Genomic DNA, 21,489 nt, shown 5'->3' on the forward strand with positions numbered 1-21,489 from the left:
TTGGTGAGTTAAAATTTAATGTGTTTGTTGAAAAGGTATGATTTTTTTATTGTAGAAAGACATCTACCTATAGAAGGATACATTTGTTAACTTTTAAATAAGTGTATCTAAATGAAGAGACACATTGATAATGGTTCACTATCTATAAATAGCTAACCCCTCTTTTTGAAAAATTCATTCAAAGCATTCTATATTTTTGAAAACTTTATTTTTCTTCATTTTAAAATTCCTTCAAGAGCAGTCGAGAGATTTACAAGTTTCTTTGATTTTTTTTATTTGAGTGTACATTAGAATATTCTTGAACAGTTCATTGTATCTTAGGCGTAGGACATCATTGATTGCTATTTGCACCGAGGTAACAACGAAAATCTACTATGAAGTCAACGCCTTCTATAGTGTACCTTGAACAGATTTTTGCATTCAAAATTCTTTTTAATTTCTTTTATTGTTAAATGTTAAGTATTTATTATTATTATTTTTTCATGTGTTCTGCTTAATTGATTAAATTTGACACTTCCATATTGGTCATGCTCATGAAGCACAACTGCACAAATGATTTAGGAGTACAAAACAATTCTTAAGAATGCATTTAAAATATTGGTTGGGCTAAGAAGGACAAGCCCTGAACTTCCGAACAAAAGGTCGGCAAAGCCCAACTGAGAGACATCACCAGCCCAAGATAAATGGGCCTACACTTAGTATTAAAGCCAACTAGCGCATCACTGCTGCACTAACTAGGGTAACCTAGTAAATTTCCGTACAAGAGATTCTGTTAGGGCTTCCCGGGCTTCGTCATTAATTCCAAGATTCGCTTTTTCGTAACCAGAAAGCGTCTCAAACTTAGTTTTGGACCTAGTATTTGGGAACTGTAAACGTGGAAGTGTTCTGAGCAAGAAAAGAGAGACGGAAAACAGAGTCTGAATAGAAGTTTCATGGCAGCCTAATATTCTTTCAAAGCCCCAGTAAACGTACTATAAACGCACTTTCCTCAATGTCAGGGCATTGTTGCTTATAAAAAAAGCTGAGAGAAATGTGGGTTTTTCTGTTCTCCTGAATAAAAACAGAGCAGTTTGGAAGTGAGGGGTAGTTGTAAAAGAGGAAACGATGAAAGAAAGAAGGCTCTGTGAAGAGTTTTCACCTGGGTATTATGGGATTTGTACTGTTGGAGGAATGCTTAGTGCTGGGACTACTCATCTTGCTGTTACACCTCTTGATGTCTTGAAAGTAAATATGCAGGTGGGGGATCACTTTGATTCTTTTTTTTTCCCCTTTCTTTGGAACTTTTAAACTCGATGATATAGGATGCTATGAAAATAGACTTATATTCTGCTTGATTTTCTGAGGATGTCTTTGAGGCTTCGAGTAATGGTGGCTGACTTGGTCTTTACTTATGCTTGTATTTGTATGTGTGTCAACCTCTGTTCATATTTTTGTTGTACACGTGCGGCTGCTACTCTCTCTTGTTGTATTATTAATTGGTTACTCACAATACTCAGAAAATAAGGCTAAAGTGCTAAGTTTTCCCTTTTGGCTAGACATTTTTTGCATATTGTGTGGGTTAGCACCTCGTGAGAAGAGAATCAGACTGCCATATTGTTTTCTTTAAATGTTACTTGGAAAAATATTACGGCTCTAGGTGCAATTAGGAAGATGGAAATTCTTCCCGAATTTGAGAGAGCAAGAGTAGGATGTGCGGAATAGCAGTTTTTAGGAAGGGGATGTCATGGAATGTCCATCAAGGAAAGAGTTCTGCAGCTAGTTTGCTTGATATGGTAGAATCAGTTCATACAGTGGCAGAGAAATAAAACTCTTATATGTTCTTTAATCCCATCTTTGGATGTTTAACCTTTATGGTAGATTGGTGGGCATCAAAAATAAAAAGGCCACGTGTGTTTTAGCTGTTCCATATTTCGTTGCACTTCCTGATCTCCTGAGCTCTCCCCAATTCTTTTAAGGCTGGTCAATGCTCATCTAACTATTTGACTTGTTTTCTTTAGGTGAATCCGATCAAGTATAGCAGCATTTCATCAGGATTCTCGGCACTTTGGAAAGAGCAGGGGCCATCTTCTCTTTGGAGAGGTTGGTCTGGCAAGTTCTTTGGATATGGTGTTCAAGGCGGGTGCAAATTTGGACTTTATGAATACTTTAAGGGGCTTTACTCAAATGTTTTGGTAGATCAAAACAGGACTTTCATATTCTTTCTCAGCAGTGCATCAGCACAAGTATTTGCTGATGTGGCTCTCTGCCCTTTCGAAGCCATAAAAGTTCGTGTTCAGACGCAGCCCAATTTTGCCAAGGGTTTGGTTGACGGATTTCCAAAACTTTATAAAACTGAAGGGCTTGCTGGGTAAGTTATACCAATGTCAGGAATCTTTTCTGCTTTTGTTTCATCAATAATGTTTATACATTCCCTTTCAATTTGATTGCAGCTTCTACAAGGGACTTTGTCCACTTTGGGGCCGCAATCTTCCATGTAATGTTAATATTCCACTGCGCTTTAAAAATTTTCATTTGGTTGTTCCTAGTAATGAATCTAAGATGTGTTTTCTGGTGGTTATTGCACCGGCAAGCCTTCTAGTCTATGTTGATATTCCCTTTAGTAGTTTGTAGGCTTATGCCATCAAATTCTGAGTTGCAAATGTTATGCTAATCATTTTTGGTTCTGTATTCTCTCATTATTAGATTATTAATACCTTACTAATGCACGCCTTGCCGATGCTATCAATCCATTTGAAGTTGAGACCATGATGCAGTTTGGCTAAATGTTATAAAGATAACAATAGTGACATTGCATGTTGCTAGTCACCTGTTTTTTGACCATACTCTTAATTCACCAGTGTCTCTTTTACTGATCATGCAGTTAGATTTTTTGTGATGTTTGTCTTCCATTGGGTGCATTATTATGTTAATGACTTCTGAAAAACTATTAGGGTAAAAATTTTACATTTTTCTTCAAACGGAAAGTTGGTCACATTCTCAAATTGAGGCAGTGAACGAAAGGCTTGTTGAATGACTAATTTATTGTTAGTTTCTCTTCCATAATTCTTGTGCTTGTTTTCTACCTGGTTGGATCTTAAAATCTGGTTTTAAACATAGGACTTGTAACAAACTTGCTTCAACATTGGAGTATAAGCACATGGACTTTGACACTTTACCTTCCAGAATGAAATTTAAAGCCAAGCTAGGATGCTGCATGCTCGTTATTTGTTATCAAGCAAGTAGCTACAAGCACATCTGAGACTTTATTCTTGACCAGATTACCTGCTTACATATATATGTCTGTTTTGATAAGCAATGGAATTATCAAGTCATAGTGCATTGTATTTCTAACCATGTGTCTTGATATGATATTTCCATTGGCAGTCTCTATGATAATGTTCTCAACGTTTGAGCATTCAGTGGACTTTGTATATAGAAGTATCATTCAAAAGAGAAAAGAAGATTGTTCCAGAGCTCAACAACTTGGTGTCACATGCCTAGCAGGGTATGCAGCGGGAGCAGTTGGTACCGTAGTCTCTAACCCAGCTGATGTCATAGTTTCTTCTCTTTACAACAAAAAGGCTGAAAATGTTTTGCAGGTATCACCTATGAGTAATTTTTTGTTTTGGCTTATTTTAAGTACAACAAATTAAAATGATTAATTGTGTTATTCGATGTCATAACTTTCAGGCTGTTAAAAAAATTGGGCTTTTTAATCTTTTTACAAGAAGTCTTCCTGTTCGCATCACACTTGTGGGACCTGTTGTTACTCTGCAATGGTTCTTTTATGACACCATCAAAGTGCTGTGTGGACTGTAAGTGTTTTTGAAAGCTCCAATTTAGAAGTCATTGGAAGAAATAATAGTGTTAGGCTGCATGCAAATTTAGACGTAATAATTTTGGTTTTCTGCGTCACAAATTTATAAATTCTTATGACAGGATTGAAGGGACTTGTTTGTTTGTCTTTTCTTTTAAATAGTTTGCAAAAAAAATGTACTGTGGTTTTGGATCTCACCTTAGCACTGTGCAGTGGTGGAGTCAATGTTTACTGCAGTGATCACTTTGTATTTATAATTATAGCCATCCTTCTAACAATGTGAATGTCTTAGGCCTACTAGTGGAGGACTTAACAGACAACTACGAGAAGCCAATGTATCATCTTAAGCTCGTCGGAGGAGAATCTGCAGTTCCATTAGGCCAAGTTCTGCAAACATAAAAAGTTAATGATCCCTGCGATGTGGGCATATTATGCGTGCTGATTTTAGAGATGTCAGAAGTTTATTTACACCCATCTTAATGTGTACCAGCTATTGTAAAAGGTTCAACATGTCATAAAATCATTCTTTCCATTCTCTTTCCCCTCCCTTTTTTAGTTGGAGGGGTGTCATACTTTGTTTTGTCAGGAGAGAATGCTTGTCACACTTCCATACCACATACACACGCAGTCATGGCTGCGATTAAGGGTTCTAGTGACTCTCACTAGTTGTATGACAGCATATTTAATACTAGTTAACATTGTATGATCCTAGTTGCCAGCTTATATTAGCACCTTGGTTTGCTATCATCTCTCTTCTTGTTTTTTGTTCTTTACCAATTGTTTCATAGATGAATTGACTCTGCTAATTGCAATGCTCACATCTGTATAGTGGGCTTGACTCGAGAGGCTGCTTAGAACATAACCAGCCTACGAAATGGAAGGCAAACGCAGCTTGGATGTCAGCGTATCTAATACTCTTGTGTGTGTGTGTGTGTGTGTATATATTCTTCAAAATGGTGAATCTAATCAGACCATAATTTCACTTGGCCAATGCTATCATTACCTTACTTTAATAACCTTACTTAAACCTAGGAAAATACAGGGGAAGGTGGAACTCATTGCCCTTGAATAACGAAGTCGGCAGCCCACTTGCCGAGGGGAGATGACAATTAAAAGACAACCCAAAAGGCACAAAGTCGATGCTTTATGTCAAAGGGCAAAAAAAGGGTACTTTGTTTTGTCAAATGAAAAAGGGCAACCAAAAGAGATTTTGAGTATTGAATGAGATGGTAGACTTCGTAGGAACCAAGGTTGCCGTAGGGTTACAGAAACAGCTGCAGTGGCACATGTTATCAGGTTTGGAAATTTCTGCTTTCCACGTCCAAGTTGAGTCGTGATCTGACTAGCAATGGCAACGTAGCCATGCCATGCCATATGCAAAACCAAACCATTCGTGCAAAATCCAGATGCAGTTGATCTGTTATTATCCAAGCAGTTGCTAACTGGCAACCACAATCTTTTAGGTTTCTCACAAGCCATAACAGATGGCCCATTTATTGGACCGCCACGTGTTACAGCAGAGGGCTGCAGCTGCTGCTCCTGCAACGTAAATACATTTATGGATGTTCATTCAACCAATGAATACGATAACTTTTTTCTTGTTAAAAGAATACAGTCTTAATAACTTAACGCGGAAGTTGTGGGCACATATCTGCCGTTGTATACTTTTTTTCCCCAGATGGTTCTTTTCCTTTGCCTTTGCCTAGGGATGACGTGGTCAACTTGCTTGCCTTCCTATGTATTCAATCAAAATTTTCCCTTCTAGATTTCCTATTGTTAAACCTAAGGAGGAAAAACCATATCCAAGGAAAATCTAGAAGAGAGTTGCATTTCATGATTCAACTCATCATGGTATTAAGTACCAAAAAAAAAAAAGTCATCATGGTACTTCTTTTCCGCTAACATCAAAACATTTTTAAGGGCAAGCAGAGTTTCCAAAGGACAAGCTGGACCTCCCCCATGGCCCCATCCCATCATGCTACTTCACTTTTTCCTTTCAATAAAAATGGTAAAGAAATAATCAAATTATTGCACACACATATATATATTTTTATAGAAATTATGGTGATTCGTTCTGCATAACTCTGTTCCATCTTGCCAACCAAAATAAGTTCTAAGTGAAAACCATTAGCTTAGCGAAACCCAATACTATAAAAGGAATTCTACTACTAGTATTTTTTCTTTCTTTTGTCCTTTTTGATGAAAGAGACAAGTGAAGACTTAGTCAATAAGAAACTTAAATAAGATTTACAAAATTGCAAAGGCTTTGTGTGTGTGAGTGTGTGCGCAGTCTATGTTAAGTTGGTTGGAGGTACTTGACTTGGTCTCATGAAATATCATTCAATTTTGTTGAAATAAAAAATTGTCAACATCATGTCACGAGCATGATTATAAGTGTTATTGGTTAAGGATTATAGAGCCTATGCACTAGGAACAAAAACCCAAATTAATGGTGGTGAAAATGCTTGGACCATTATCTTTTGTACAATCTTTGGGGTTGTATATTTGTGATCCTTTCACTGACTGTAATAGTGGACTGGGAACACATCATTGTTGGTTGCATTACAGGCACCAAATTCCCTTGTTCAGAAAATTACCAAATATTCAATGGATCACATCATGTGCATCTCATCATTCCACTCCACTGTTAGATTCTGTCAAGTGCATGTTCTGAATCAGATCTTGGCTATTGATCCCATTTATCCGTTGCTACCAAGCCAAATGGTCCTAAAAGCAAGGGCTAGGATCTTCGTGGCTGCTAAAGAAATTTAAAATAATATCATAAAAAGAAGTGTGTGTTCTCTGTTCAACCATAGACTTTGTGGGTATTCTTAAGGAAACTGGATTGTGATGTTGAGAACAGAAAATTGCAATTTGGTCTCCGGTCTTCTTTGTGTGTTTCTGGATTGGGATACAGCAAGTCAATGGATAGAATAAGGAGGGCAAATTAGTCAAACCAAAGTTGGCAGCCATTACATGTTTGAGTGAATTGCAATGGGAAACTTCATCGTTCAAAGCCGGGGGAAGGCCAGCCATAACCAAAGAAGATGAAAGACCATTCAAAACAGAGCTGCTTTGCAAGGTTTTAAAAGACTGCCTAAGTTTAGCCTTTGGATTCTTCTCCACAAAATTAGCTCGAACATTTTGACCAAAACAACCTTAAGACATGTCGTAGACCCACTGACCTTTCAATCGGCGTGCACATCACGCACCAAACAACTAGCTACAAACTCCAACGTTGTCGTGATTCTCCAACCTTGAGAAACGTCAACCGTGAATCGGTGATTCACTGATATGGGTGTGTTTCCGCTTTTACCCTTCTCTGCACTTCCTAGAAACCGTGCAAAAGAAAGAATAGTTACACTAAATTTCAATTAAAGACAAAATTTAATTAAACACCAAGGAAAACAAATTTGGGTTGCTCGCTTTTATTATTATGGAATAATAAAAAATCAAGCCATGCATGTATGTTTAAAAGAAAAAGAAAAAGAAGAAAAAAGGAAAGAGGAAAAGGAAAGAAAGAGCAGGGGAGTGGGAGGAGAGTTAGCTGGTCAGCACTCTTCGTAACCGATCTTTCTTAGCAACAGCACTCCAAAAATAACAACAAAAACAGACTCAAAATTCAAACATTAAAAAACCCACCAACAGCTGTTCTTATGGATGTGTTTAGGATCAATTATATTCATCCCCTTTAGCCATTACCTTCTCTGTCTCTCCTTCTATCAATCCCATACCCTTTTTCCCTTTCTTCATTTTTACTCCAAACTGGTACTTGTTCTATCTCTCCGTTTCCTCTGCTTCTTATCTTGGTTTCTCTCCTTTTTCTTGTTATCTTGATTGTTATGTATGTTTAGTTGCTTACATCTTTGTGAGTTGATCTCAATTTTTGTTGGGTGTGTGTGAAGGTTTATTCTTTTTGATTGATTTTTGGGCTTGGCCTAATTTCTTTGATAGCTGTGATTTGTCTTGGAGAGGATGTTAATCTTGTGTCACGGTACATGCTATATCCATGTAGAAAGATGGTGACTTTCTTTATTTTTCATTTTTGTTTTCTTGGAAATTAGTGAAAAGGAGTTACTTTTCTTTTTGCTTTTTTTTTTCTCTTTAGAAAATGGAATGGAGCTTCTTTTTTATGTCTGATACTCTGATCTGATATGGGATTCTTTTGATGCTGAGATTTGTGTTTTCTGCATGAAAATTTTGTGACGTTTAAAGTTTCCAATTCTGGGATCATTGAAAGTTGAAATTTTTTCTATATATTTTTTCCAGTGTAATTGATGAGATATCATTGGATGAGGAAAACACTGTTCTGGGGGAAATATTGATTGTTTCATGGGCAACACATGCCGTGGATCTTTCAAGGGGAAACTTTATCAGGGCTACAGCCAGCCCGAGGATCATTCTTCCAAGCGCAACAATACTTCTTCTGACCGTTCCAATTCTGATTACTCCCCTACTAGTTTAAACGCTCAACAACTTATTGCCCAAGAATTCTCCAAAGAAACCACCAAAAAAGATACCCATTTGGCGCTCATTAGCCCCAACAAGAAAGATAACATCATGAGACGTGGAATTGATAACCAGGCTTATTATGTTTTGGGTCATAAGACTCCTAACATCCGTGACCTTTACACTTTAGGCCGTAAGTTAGGACAAGGACAGTTTGGGACTACTTACTTATGCACTGAGATTTCTACAGGCATTGAGTATGCCTGTAAGTCTATATCCAAAAGGAAGTTGATTTCCAAGGAGGATGTGGAGGATGTTAGGAGGGAGATTCAGATAATGCACCATTTGGCTGGTCACAAGAATATTGTGACAATTAAAGGTGCATACGAGGATTCCTTATATGTGCATATTGTGATGGAGCTTTGCTCTGGAGGTGAATTGTTTGACCGTATCATCCAGAGGGGGCATTACAGTGAGAGGAAGGCGGCTGAATTGACTAAGATTATTGTTGGGGTTGTTGAGGCTTGCCATTCACTCGGGGTTATGCATAGAGATTTAAAGCCTGAGAATTTCTTGTTAGTTAACAAGGATGATGATTTTTCTCTCAAGGCCATTGATTTTGGACTCTCTGTCTTCTTTAAACCAGGTAAGGAATGAAATGCTCTTCCTTAATTTTTGCAATTTTGTTTTTTTAATTTTTATTAATTTGGAAGCAACCTAAGGAGCTGGAACATGCACCTAGTAATTGATCGAGAATTGTTTTTATTGCACATATGATCGACTACTTATTCTTCTTTTAGTAGGCCAATCACTTGGTCTTGTTAAAACCCAATTCTTAACCTTAACATTTAAATGTAATGCATACAATCTTAATGGGTTTATGTTGCGAATGCCTATTAAATGGTGACAGGGAAGAGCACGTATGCAATAATTGAAGAGCCACATTTTTTTTCTTTATTGAGTCACAAAGTAGTTTTAGCTCCTTTAGTTACCATTATAGAACCAATGTCTTCTTGAATCAACTTGATTTACATAATGTGTGGTTCACTACTTCAGGCCAAGTTTTTACCGATGTGGTTGGAAGTCCATATTATGTTGCTCCTGAAGTACTCCTCAAACATTATGGACCAGAAGCAGATGTATGGACTGCAGGCGTTATACTCTATATATTGCTAAGTGGTGTGCCACCATTTTGGGCAGGTATTTATGATGTTTTATGGTTCTGTATCATATTGAGTTTTCAAGTAATTATATGTGTAAAATACTTACAACTTTTCTTCGTCTGTTCTTCAGAAACACAACAAGGAATATTTGATGCAGTGTTAAAAGGACATATTGACTTTGATTCAGACCCATGGCCCCTAATATCTGATAGTGCAAAGGACCTAATCCGCAAGATGTTATGCTCTCGGCCTTCAGAGCGGCTGACTGCTCATGAAGTATTATGTATGTAATATTTATCACCTCTCTATTATAATCTACTTGATGCTAATGAATGTTTTGACCAATTAAATGTTGAAATGCAGGAAGCTGCTCTCTAACATTTGATACTTGTTTTTTATGTTATTATTACTGAATAGATGAATTGGTGTAGTAGTAATAACATTTTTATAAACTATGATAGTAGTAGTATGATCGTTTAGAGATGTATCAAGTTGCAATGTGGGATGCTCAATATGTTTTTCTAGTTGATCTAAATATTTAAGCATGTTTACAAATTCATTGATATTATTGTTGTTGGAAAATGTATCCTAAAACAAACACTGCACATTGATACAAAGCAATAAGTACTTGTCTTAATTTATTAAACTTTGGCACCCTCTGCCTTTTGGCGCATAGAAATTTTAATAATTAAATACAGTTCTTTCTGAAAAGTCTCGCTAATTTTAGCAAATTTAGAATCAGAAAGATTCTTCTTTAGTTATGAGTGAGAATCCATCCTATTGGTCAGTATAGTTTGTTACATCCTTAGTGCATTTATTATTTTCCTTAGTGAAATAAAGATCAAATTGTGATATCTTTTGCTTTTTGATTTCTTTAGGTCATCCTTGGATTTGTGAAAATGGGGTTGCCCCAGATAGGGCGCTGGATCCAGCTGTACTTTCTCGTCTCAAACAGTTCTCTGCAATGAATAAATTAAAGAAGATGGCTTTACGGGTAAGATTCTCAAGATGTGTGTGTCTGAGTCTGCATCTCTGTACCTCTGTCTGGCATTGTGTGAGAGGAAATAGGGAGAAATTGAGGTCTTGATGTGTATATAAAACTAGGATCATGTTTAATAAATCTGGCAGTGTTTTCTTCCAATCATGAAGAGGTAATACCCAATTGATGCAGCAGAAGCAAGCTGTTTTTCTCATTAAACGTATAATGCATCTTCTTTTTCTAAAATATTTCTATGCCTCAGTCTGGCAGCATTTTTCACTGTTTAGAGTTTAGTCTTAAGCACAATGGAACTTAATGATGGCTTTAAACATTCTCCTTTTTATTGTTAATGTAGTCAAACTCATTCTGACGGAAAGAGCTCTGCCCTTTTTGTACAATCAGGTAATAGCTGAAAGTCTCTCTGAGGAGGAGATTGCTGGTTTGAGAGAGATGTTTACAACTATGGATACTGATAACAGTGGTGCAATCACATTTGATGAACTCAAAGCTGGTCTGCGAAGATATGGCTCTACCTTGAAGGATACAGAGATACGGGACCTTATGGATGCAGTAAGTTTGTTTGGAAGCAGCTATCTATATATATGTTTCATTTTCTTTTTATCTTCTCTGTCTTCTTCCTGCTCATTTTGGAATATTCTGTTTATTTATTTTTGTTCTTCTTGCTTAATAATTCTTCTTACTGCTTCTTGCCTTTTGGTCTAAATGTCAGTTTATATGTGTTCATGAATTTGTGAGGGATGCAGCATTTTGTCCCATCTTGATATTCTTTTCTTAGTTATAGTAAGAAGGCAATTTTAACAGAGAAACACGGGATTAAAAGGTCAAGGTTGCAATGCCTTATGGAAATAGTGGTTGAGATATGGGGCCAATTGTAATGTGAATAATGCGTCTTTGTGAGCTATAAGTGGCCTCTTAAACCAATTGAAAAATAGCTTTGGCTCTGTGATTTGGAGCCCTGACTTCAGGGTCTCTCTATAACAGGGAATCTAGTTTAAACCAATTGGAGAATACCTATAATGCTTGCATCCATCGTTACGGATGCATTTTTTGAGGAACAAGGGCTTCCTTTCATCATAGATGGCTTGGGATAGAGGAAGTCTCTTATGATTGAGAATGCTTGTCTTTACTTGCGTTTATGGATGAAATTTTTGTCCTACAGTGATATTGAGTTACATGGTTACTGTGCTTTTTATGTTTCATATGTTACTTGCAACCCAATCATCTGTGCTATTTTATTTGTTGTCAGGCTGATGTTGACAATAGTGGGACCATTGATTATGGGGAATTTATTGCTGCTACAGTTCACCTTAATAAACTAGAGCGTGAGGAACATCTTGTTGCAGCATTCCAATACTTTGATAAGGATGGAAGTGGCTATATTACAGTTGATGAGCTTCAGCAAGCTTGTGCTGAGCATAACATGACAGATGTTTTGCTTGAGGATATAATCAGAGAAGTTGATCAAGATAATGTAAGTCATCTTACCTTGATGACTGGATGGTTACAATATTCTCAAGCTAACCAAATTATTTCTTTAATCTTTACAGTTATTTATTTATTTATATAGTTGACTGTAGTGCTGATAACAACAATGTAGAATATTAAAGTACCTCTTCACTGAGTTCTAAACTGGGTGAGGTAGAAAGGTTATTAGAAGGTTGTCTTCTGTCTAGGAATGCCGAGAGCAAGGGAAGGAGGGAGGAAAAATCTAGAAAGATTACTGGATGTGTTGGCTTTCATGTATGTACATTCTTTAGGAAATATATAAAATGTTATAGATGGGTCATTTTGTCAATGACTTGCGATCAATGATACCATGTTAATTGCATTAGACAAAGCAGTGGAGTTTGGGCAAGTGGGTCCAACTTGTACTGTTTTCTCAGTTAGAATAGGTCTTCTTTTTTCCTCCATTTGCTGATTCAGCTTCAATGTTGTGCACTTCTGCTGCTTCTGCTTTGTTCAGGATGGAAGAATCGATTATGGTGAATTTGTTGCCATGATGCAAAAAGGCAATGCAGGAATCGGTAGGCGAACCATGCGAAACAGTCTGAATATGAGCATGAGAGATGCACCAGGCGCTTAATAATTTCTGGCCATGCATATCATGTACAGGTAAATTTTTGAGCTGTCTATTTATATCCTCTATCCAGTTTCTAATATCTTCTAGCCAGTCCCGGGCTAGCTTCTTAGAAAAGCATCATATAATTTTGTTTTGGGATAGTTGAAGCACAAGCAAAATAAAGTGACTTGTAGTTTAGTCTGTTTAGATTAGATAAACTAAATTATATGGACAGTCCTACTCACTTCTAACCTGAAAATTGAAGTGGTCTGCAATGTTGTAAGTGTAAAGACTCTTAATACTGGTTGGTGAAGCTTCAAGGCTAGCTTCACCACTCATTCAAGTAGCTTAGAACAGTTGTGATACTTTAGAAGTTATGGTCAAGAATCAAGAACACATTAGAAACTTGATGATTTTGATGCACAATCCATGAACCTTCACTGATTGTGCATGTGATTTGTAGGGAACGATAACGAATTGAAAACCTCCAATGTTGTTGTATTGGTGTTGCATTATAGTTAAAGGAATGCTTAGATAGACTTCTGCAGCTGTGTTTTAAGATATGTCATACTGGCAAGTAGAATCCACAAATGAAATTTATCAGTTTCTCTCGAAAAAATCAGGTCCATGTCCTCCTTTCACAGGACCTTTTAACCTTCTGCCAATTATATGATACCTGCCTGTTCTCTCTATTCTTAATCCAGAATACTTACATTTGCTAATTGGCAGATTGTACAGCAAAGGCAGAAGAAGATGATCCGTGATAAAGCTTCAAGGAAACAGTTTTGGCTCCTCCTGTGCTCCAGTACTTTGTAGCTGCAGAATTGATTATGGACGGTTCTTTGTTTGAGCATTTACTCAGAAGCTATTGGTTTATAATTCTATATGACTAATCACAAGCTTTGTAAACTTCACGAGTGTGAATTGTTACAGTTATTCAAATTGCTAAGTTATTAGCGATGTCTTTAATTGAGGCTTTATGTTGATTTTTGAAGGAAAGGATTTGCAGATATTGTGCTTTAAAACTGGTTTTTTTTTTTTTTCCTTTCTTCTTCCTCTTCCTGCATGTGAACGCCTTTTTTGGGCTTGGCTGAGGAAATAGATAAGCCCATATGCATGGATAGAAGGTTAAATGGTGAAATAAAAGACAAAGTAAATGGAGAATATAGCAAGAGCATAGCTTAACTTGCATCTGTAGTAAAACCAGGATCGTTATTATAACATAGCAGATGCCAAAGATGGTGAAGCAGAAAAATGCCCTGCCAAAGTGAAAGTTAAACTGATGGATGATATGCCGTTCTTCAGCATGAGATGAATTCATCCCCCATAAGCCTTAAAAGGGGTTTCTCTGACACTGGGTCTATTTCCTTTGCAATTTGTTATTCAGTGTATCCTGAATATGAACTGATATTCTGTGGCAGTCAACTCAAAAATAAAAATATGGGTGAGATTTCTCTTTCTAGATGCAGGGATCAACTCTAAACCGGCGGACACCTCTAATCATCCAATAAATTTTGCCATGAGTTCATAGTTGAATCAGAAATTCATGAATTTATATATGTTCAACAAACAAGCAATGCTGAAGAATCAAGATATTGAACAGTTGAAGGTCATCATCCCAAAGGATAATCCGTTTTTCAACAGCCAGCAGATGCTGCATATGCATTAAGATTGTAGACAAAGCAAAATTTTACAATTTATCTATAGATATTCCTATTTTTGTGGTTTGATTTGACTTCAACCGCAAGTAATGTGCCACTAAACTTCCACTAAGATATAAATAATATAATCAATGCTGATTTAAATCATATGCTGCTATACATCCTCTGAAACAGTAGTTTCGCGTGCCACTGAGACTTCCTGCAAAAATAAACAGAGTATCGTCAATGAAAGCATGAAATGATTTCCATTTTCTAGAGAATGGCCATAAACCATTGGTTTTTCAGCTTACTTTACCAACAAAGATAAGCGAAAGCCAGTAAACAAGAATGCAAGTTGCAAAACCAGTAAAATGCTATATATAAAAAGATGTAAAAGAAAACTTGCCTTCAACTTCCCCTCACTTGAGAAGCTGCATCTTGATGTAATAGCACATCCCTGATCAAACAGCCACCCCACTTCACTGCAAGTTTCACCTCCACGTTCTTGTAGAGCACACCATAATTGCTTGGGAAGCAATACGAGATTGTTTTCATCTCTTATTGACTTCAGTGCCCCATTATCTTCGAGCTCTTCAAGAAAGATCTGGAGGTTTTAAAATAAGTTCACAATAAACAGTGATCAGACCATAGAACAACATTCTGTTCATCAAGATTATGCCTAATTGCCTGCTAATGGCCCAAGTGACACAGAGCTAAAAAAAGTTGGTGACATATTTTACTCTTAAGAAGGATTACATTACTAGGCATAGAGCAAGAAACTAGAGTAACAATGTCTAAGGAATTCTTCAAACATTCAATTTAGTATAAAATCTAACCATGCATGAATAGGAAAAAAAAGTTCAGAAGCTCAGCAATTAGTCTATAGTAGTGGATCTCGATTGGATCATCTACATTTCTGCTAAATAATAGTTCAAGTTGAAACTTAAGAGCATAAAAACCAGTGGTTTATATTTGAAGGTTTAAAGTGGGAGAATGCCAAGCAAACGAGCCAGAGGATTTAAGCCATCAAGAAAAAAGGCTTAGCAAATGAAGGAGTACACTCACATCACCAAAACCATCAAAAGTGGCGACAGCATTAGGCCCCTGCCATTCACCAACAACATCAGAAGCTTTTGTGGTAGCTGTTGAAGCAAATGCAGAATCACGGATAGCGCATCCACCAAGCTGGTCACCATTTCTAAATGGACCGTACCACTGTTCGCAGAAGACTCTAATATTTTGTAACACAAACTTTGTACCATCCACTCGGACAACCTGAATTATCCTCACACGAGACTCTTTATCCCGAGGATTGATCAAGCAATGCTCCAACTCCCACAGTTCATGCGTACCATTGTCTGCAACCGGCCAGATAGCAGTGTAACATCCACTAGCTTGATATGCAAAAGCAGAAACTTTGTTATCTACACCACCGATGTTCCTCTCATCCATGCTATAACGTGTTGCAGCATCTGCTTCACATCCAACAGTTGGAAGTAGTTTTATAGTTTTGTAAGTCATAACCTTCTTCCCTGGTTCAGCAAGTGTAGGGCACTGGGTCTGCCAATCATATACCTTAACCTCCCATTCCCTGTAAGCTTCAGGTACGACAGACTCAGGAAGTTCAATTGGACTCCCTTTAATTGAGAAGTCTGCTCCCAACCCATCCCATTCACCTGACACATTCCTTGCAAATTCTGACCAAGCTTGACAAGTAAAAGAAGACAACATCAGATATTACGGTTACAATTAGAATTTACAACACTAACATTACATTCGTTGTGTCTTTCAACTAATACCTAAAATAGTAACTCAACTTGTTCAAGAGCAATAGGGGCCAAAAAAAAGAAAGGTTTCTAAAGTGGGTTTTGTTTACACAGGATGTGGTCATTTATACTTCAAATTAAGCACAGAGAAGAATCAAAATTAGCATGAAGTATGAAGTAAACAAGTAAACCACAACTTACCATTAGCAGCAGCAGCTGTAGTGGGATTGGGGTTGTGAAGCTGAACATCAGAAACAGCAGTCTTGGCTAGGCAAGATGGGTTGAAAATTTTACCATTGCTGCATTGATAAACGTCATGAGGGCGTGGAAACGAATGAAGATAGACTTTAGAATGATGTTGATGATGATTTACTGCTATATTTCTATGCTTTGGCAAAGGGAAAGCCATGGAGTTAATGGTTCTGTTATGTGATATTACACTGCTTGCTGCTAGTACCATTTTCAATCTTTGACAATGCTTTTCTGCTGTCCCTTCTTTTCTCTTTATATTTCAAAAAACTTATCCTGGCTTTGGTCTCAGAGCATCAATGGTTTCCAAGGGGGAGAAGTTATAAGAAGCAACCGCCAAAGTGACAATGCAATTATTTGCTGCTGGGCTAAAGCTGGAAAATTTAGGCTGATGTTGTTTTCAGGTCAGTTTCGACAGCCATTTCTTCGCATTATGTTAGCCCAATAGTAAAGCAGCCCAACCATCGTTCCTTTCTAATTTTCTTGATTTTTATATTATATAATATATATTTGACATAATACCTAAAACAACCCTTAAATTATTTTGAAAATTTAAATAAATTTTTTTATAATATTTAATTAAATTTTTATACTTTTATTTTGTACCAAATAAGTAATTTTAATTAACGGTTGACTAAATGTCATTAATTAAAATATTTTTTATATCAGGTGATGTTGATATGTTATATGAAATTATGACGTGATATATTAATGTAACATAATATCATAACCATGTAATAGTTTTACATTACACATCAATATCAAGTAAGTATAAAATAATAATTAATTAATCGTTAATCATATATGTCTAATGTATTTAGTTAAAAAATAAAGAATACAAAGTTTGATTGAACGTAATACAATAATAAAAATTTATATAAAATTTTTTAAATAATTTAAATTTCTTTTAAAATATTGTACTTTTTTCATTAGAATGATAACTCATCAGATTTAACATCTCCAAATGTGATCCTCGCTCATATTTGCAAACAAAAATTTAAATTTAATAGTTGAGTTTTTTTGAAATAAAATAAATACCATCAAATTAAATGATTTTTAAAAATTTCTTATCATGTTGCATTATTATTAGTAAAATATTCTCTTTCATTTCTTTTTGGGCATATATTACTGTGAAAAATGGATAGAGATGTTGATGTTTGTGCTACATGAATTCTATAGTCGTAGCATGATTCATGCATTTGTTGCTCAAATTGTTGGGACGTCAAAGGCACTTCTTGTGCAATTTTCTACGAGGATGTGACCTAAAATTGCAGATTTTTATTTATTTTGCAATGCTTTTCCACTTGATTTGATAACTTAAAATTTCACACTTTCATTCCTTAGCGTAAGTAGCACACATATTAGCCAGATTAAACAAAAAAAAACAAGAAAAGAAAAAGAAAACACATGATTGTCCTTGATGCAGACATAGCCAATCTATATGGTCATACAGCCATTAGTAACTCCTTGGAAGCTCCTATTGTCACTGATCAACATTTTAGTTGTTTCTGTTCATCTGATCCAACTAAAAGCTGTTGTTCGTTGGCAAATTGGGGATGAACTAGAAGACACATGTAGCACATGCACAGCTTCATTACCACCAAAATATTTATGGACAGCAAGCACTTGACACTTTGGAGGAACAAAGGGACCAGCCCATGTCCTGCCAACCAAACCATAACAAGTATATATATTATTCCCTAACCCCAAATTTGCCTTCTTGCGGTGGTACACTCCCTCACAAAGTTGACATTTCACCACCACCCCCCCCCCAATCACCGACGGCAGATATTATCGCTCCACTCCCTAGTAAAAAAAATAGTATTTTGTCCATCCATCGCTCATATGAGGGCTCCATGTGACTATATAAGCTCTGGTCAAATCAGAATTACGATATATCTTTATATATACTTATATAAGAACAATGTTATGCACCGACAGTTTTTTCTGCATGATCGAGGTGATGCTAAGTGCTAACCCCACTTCGCAATCTTCTCTAGGAGGATACTTGGGACACTTTGCACTTTCAATGGCGCTTCAATCTAAGTAACTTGTAAGAAAACTGGCACCAGAAAGTCTTTTACTCTGTAGCAGTGGGGGCGAAGCTTTGGCTTGGTTTGGTCTGGTCTTGTGAATCATGGAAGCTTGCTGGCTTGGAGGATCGCAAAAGATCACATGGCTCACTGCCCAAGCTCATGTCATCATGCCATCTTTGCTGGCAATGATTGGAACTGCACTTTAGTCCCTGGCACCGACGTTTGTGGAGAAAGCGACCCAATATTTTTGTATAACTATATAAAATTACACTTCTTAATTAGTATATACTAATTACTAATACGAGCTAATTACCTCATATCTAAAGCTATCATCCCCTCAATTAAATATTATCAGAACTTTAACTACATGAAAGTACCACGAAAATACGGGAAAATCCAGTCTCTTGCAAAACCACTAGGTTTATGAATGTGAATGGAAATGATTTTTGATATATTTAATTACAATGGGGTTGCTCTTTTTAATTTCTTTTTTAATAGTGAGATTGGGAGGTCTTTGACCTTTTTAATTTCATTTTTAATATATTTTTTAAAAGAATACAACGGCATCTCTTGCGCCAAAAACTTTAATATTACAATACATAAATAAATATAAAACTTGTTAAAATAGAACCTGCAAAAATAAATAATGAAATACAAAAAAATAACAATAACAATTTGTTTTTGTAGCTAACAGATGGTGTCTAATACAGCGAATCCACCGTTGCGGCAACTTCCTTTTTGTTCAATGCATGGTACCCCCATGGCCATAAGGCCATTAACAATGTAGATTTGTAGATGTGGTTGGAGTGCCAGAGAAGAGCGCGATTAGTAGAGTATAAGGTGGATTCAGCTCAACCAACAAGTAGTTGAAGCTTTCCCTCTTCCCCTCTCCAAGCAACATCACATTAGATACTAACACAACATTAACAATATAATCACAGGCCATTTGTTTGTTTTCACGAATGAACATGCATCATAGTAAAAAAGAAATTAAAGCCGAAACCCAGAAAAGAAAAAGCAAGAGCCATACGAAAAGATAGAATTCTACAGTCTGTCTGATCTGAATCTTGAAGCTTATTAATTTCCCTCCAGAGTTTTCTTTCAACAGTACTTCTTCCATTCATGCATTCCAAAATCAACCGATGACACGTTCTCTCCCCAGTCTCAACCATAGATTTTCTCTCCATCATCAAAATTCTTGGAGTAATCTAAAGAATTGTACCTGTAAGTTTGCGGGAGGCCAACTTTGTCAGATCCCACCAGTTTTTTGACCTCAGACCTGACCTTGTAAAAAACATGTCTCCAGCTACCTTTGTTGTGGCAGCCTAGAATCCTAGTTTCTTCTTCGTTCATTTCAAGGTCTTTAGCAAACATGGGTTTTCTGGAGAGAACCCAAGACCAGCCCCAGTCCCACCATTTCCTGATGGAACTACCAGCATACTCTCCCATGGAAGACAAAGACTTTGATCTGTGAAATGCCCATGACGTCGCTGGCGAAGAGATAGGCTGTATATTGAGAGACAGAGAGGAAAGCCTTCTTCGTAGCCCTGGCAGCTGCTCTTTTGATTCGGTTTGGGAGACAGGGAGTGCATGGCTCTTTTGAAAGCTTTGAATAATGGAGCTCATGGTGGCTCTCTAACAAGAACAAGAAACGCCAAAACGAGTGAGAATGGTTGATAGGGTGGCGTTCTTGCTAAGAGAAGAAGGGTAGAGACAGAGAAGAAAAACAGGGAGATGGGCGAGGGAGAGAGAGAGAGGGGTGAAATGTAGTGTTCACAGCTCTATCACAGGCTGTTTTATTCTCTTTTTGAGCGAGGATAGATGATGAAGTGGGGTCCACGATGGTGTTCAACATTGAAGAGTAAATTTTTTTTTTAATCTTTCTATTTTGTTGTGGTGACTTAAGTTCTCAAATTAGGCGTTGATTAATCATTAGTCAAGGTAGATCCATTGTCTATTCATTTCCTATCATACATTAAAATAAAAAAGCAAAGGCAATAAAGTGTGGACATTGGACAATGCCAACGTAACGTTGCATATAAAAACTTTGTACTGCGACTGTGTTCCCATCTTGTTCATTCTTCAACTTCAATAATGGTATAAATTCATCACGACTTAGCCAAAAATAAATACTAGTAATTATGTCTAAAAGGGAAAGTAGGAGAGGCAGAACGTGTATATAAACACAACATAGGGAACGGCGATAAAGTAGATACAGGCAAGAAAGACGGTGGAAATGAAATGGGGGCCAGAAACTAACGGCATTTAGCGGCCAAAAAATGAGGTGGTCTGTGACGGTGGGGACCATGCAGGGGTGTCGGTTGCAAGGTCTTCATCTTCGTTTAATTACGACTCACGTAATTTTGAAAGCCCGTGGCAGTAGAACAAGAATGAAGCGATATATCTGAGAAATCACAACTATGTATGGCCATGGTATGACTGATTTGTGTATTCAAATTGCTCAACTCGATTGCATGGAGACTTGGTTTTGAAGTTAATTAGATAAAGAAGATTAGCTTTAGATTCAGAGAATTGGGAAATCGTAAAAAACCAATGAGTCAATGACTTTATACCTTAAAATTAATTGGTATTTGTTTTTGTTGTTCTATATGTTGCTCTTGAATTTTTTTTTAGTTAATGTTAAATAACATCTATATATCTATAATCGATATAATGTAATATATTTATATATGGATCGATATTAATAAAGTTTTTTATTGATGAAAATAAATGTATTTGTTTCTTATATTTAAAATTGTTGGTTTAAACTTTTTTCCTTATGAATATTAATAAGATTTATTTATTTTGTAAATAAAAACTCTAATCCTATTGAATGATTTTTATTAATTTTTTTAAAATTCTAATAGTGCTCAATAATTAATAAATTAATATTATAAAATTTAAATTGTTTGCACCTTGAATTTTATATTTTAAAAATATTTATACATTTATTATTTTTTACAAATAAAAATAAATATTCACATGCAAGGCTTGTGATAATGAACATTGGTATATATAAAAATATTGATGTTGGTAAAATTTGAGATTGAAGAGAATGGAGATAATATATATATAAAAGTACAAATTTTGGGTCGATTGCTTAAAATAGATTATACAGAGAAAATGGGGAAGTCTGCTAGAGTGGCTATTGAACTAAACCTTTGTAAACCTTTGATGCCAAAGATACTTAGCAATGGTAGAATACAGGTAGTTGAGCATGAGGGACTCCCACGTGTGTGTTTCACTTATGGAATTTATGGACATACTAAAGACGATTGTAGCAAAAATGTCACTACTGTTGTACTTGAAAATGGTAAAGAGAGTGGTGAGA

The 21,489-nt window shown here is 36.3% G+C and overlaps 4 protein-coding genes across 4 annotated transcripts; 2 read left to right on the top strand and 2 right to left on the bottom strand.

Moving 5' to 3' along the window:
- The first annotated feature begins 800 nt into the window (after positions 1 to 800).
- On the top strand, positions 801 to 4,527 carry PHT3;3 (phosphate transporter 3;3). The gene is made up of 6 exons (XM_021431045.2): positions 801 to 1,236; positions 1,998 to 2,347; positions 2,430 to 2,473; positions 3,364 to 3,578; positions 3,670 to 3,794; positions 4,089 to 4,527. The coding sequence occupies exons 1-6, from the start codon at positions 1,105 to 1,107 to the stop codon at positions 4,141 to 4,143; spliced, it is 921 nt and encodes a 306-aa protein (XP_021286720.1). The 5' UTR covers positions 801 to 1,104; the 3' UTR covers positions 4,144 to 4,527.
- A 2,753-nt stretch (positions 4,528 to 7,280) lies between these two features.
- LOC110421957 (calcium-dependent protein kinase 26) lies at positions 7,281 to 13,466 on the top strand. Its single transcript, XM_021435694.2, has 9 exons — positions 7,281 to 7,564; positions 8,066 to 8,891; positions 9,302 to 9,445; positions 9,539 to 9,691; positions 10,287 to 10,402; positions 10,790 to 10,957; positions 11,655 to 11,879; positions 12,372 to 12,520; positions 13,197 to 13,466. The coding sequence occupies exons 2-8, from the start codon at positions 8,129 to 8,131 to the stop codon at positions 12,489 to 12,491; spliced, it is 1,689 nt and encodes a 562-aa protein (XP_021291369.1). The 5' UTR covers positions 7,281 to 7,564; positions 8,066 to 8,128; the 3' UTR covers positions 12,492 to 12,520; positions 13,197 to 13,466.
- A 504-nt stretch (positions 13,467 to 13,970) lies between these two features.
- LOC110421968 (glycerol kinase) lies at positions 13,971 to 16,436 on the bottom strand. Its single transcript, XM_021435706.2, has 4 exons — positions 16,075 to 16,436; positions 15,173 to 15,813; positions 14,514 to 14,711; positions 13,971 to 14,327 (listed from the first exon to the last, which is right to left on the bottom strand). Exons 1-4 carry the CDS (start codon positions 16,331 to 16,333, stop codon positions 14,283 to 14,285), a joined length of 1,143 nt encoding a protein of 380 aa, XP_021291381.1. The 5' UTR covers positions 16,334 to 16,436; the 3' UTR covers positions 13,971 to 14,282.
- A 2,354-nt stretch (positions 16,437 to 18,790) lies between these two features.
- On the bottom strand, positions 18,791 to 19,922 carry LOC110418657 (uncharacterized). The gene has a single exon (XM_021431442.2). It carries the CDS (start codon positions 19,782 to 19,784, stop codon positions 19,323 to 19,325), a length of 462 nt encoding a protein of 153 aa, XP_021287117.1. The 5' UTR covers positions 19,785 to 19,922; the 3' UTR covers positions 18,791 to 19,322.
- Between the last annotated feature and the right edge of the window lie 1,567 nt (positions 19,923 to 21,489).

The sequence above is a fragment of the Theobroma umbraticum genome, unplaced genomic scaffold (assembly GCF_002168275.2).
Source record: "Theobroma umbraticum cultivar Fairchild unplaced genomic scaffold, ASM216827v3 scaffold_30.0, whole genome shotgun sequence".
NCBI classification, from domain to species: domain Eukaryota; kingdom Viridiplantae; phylum Streptophyta; class Magnoliopsida; order Malvales; family Malvaceae; genus Theobroma; species Theobroma umbraticum.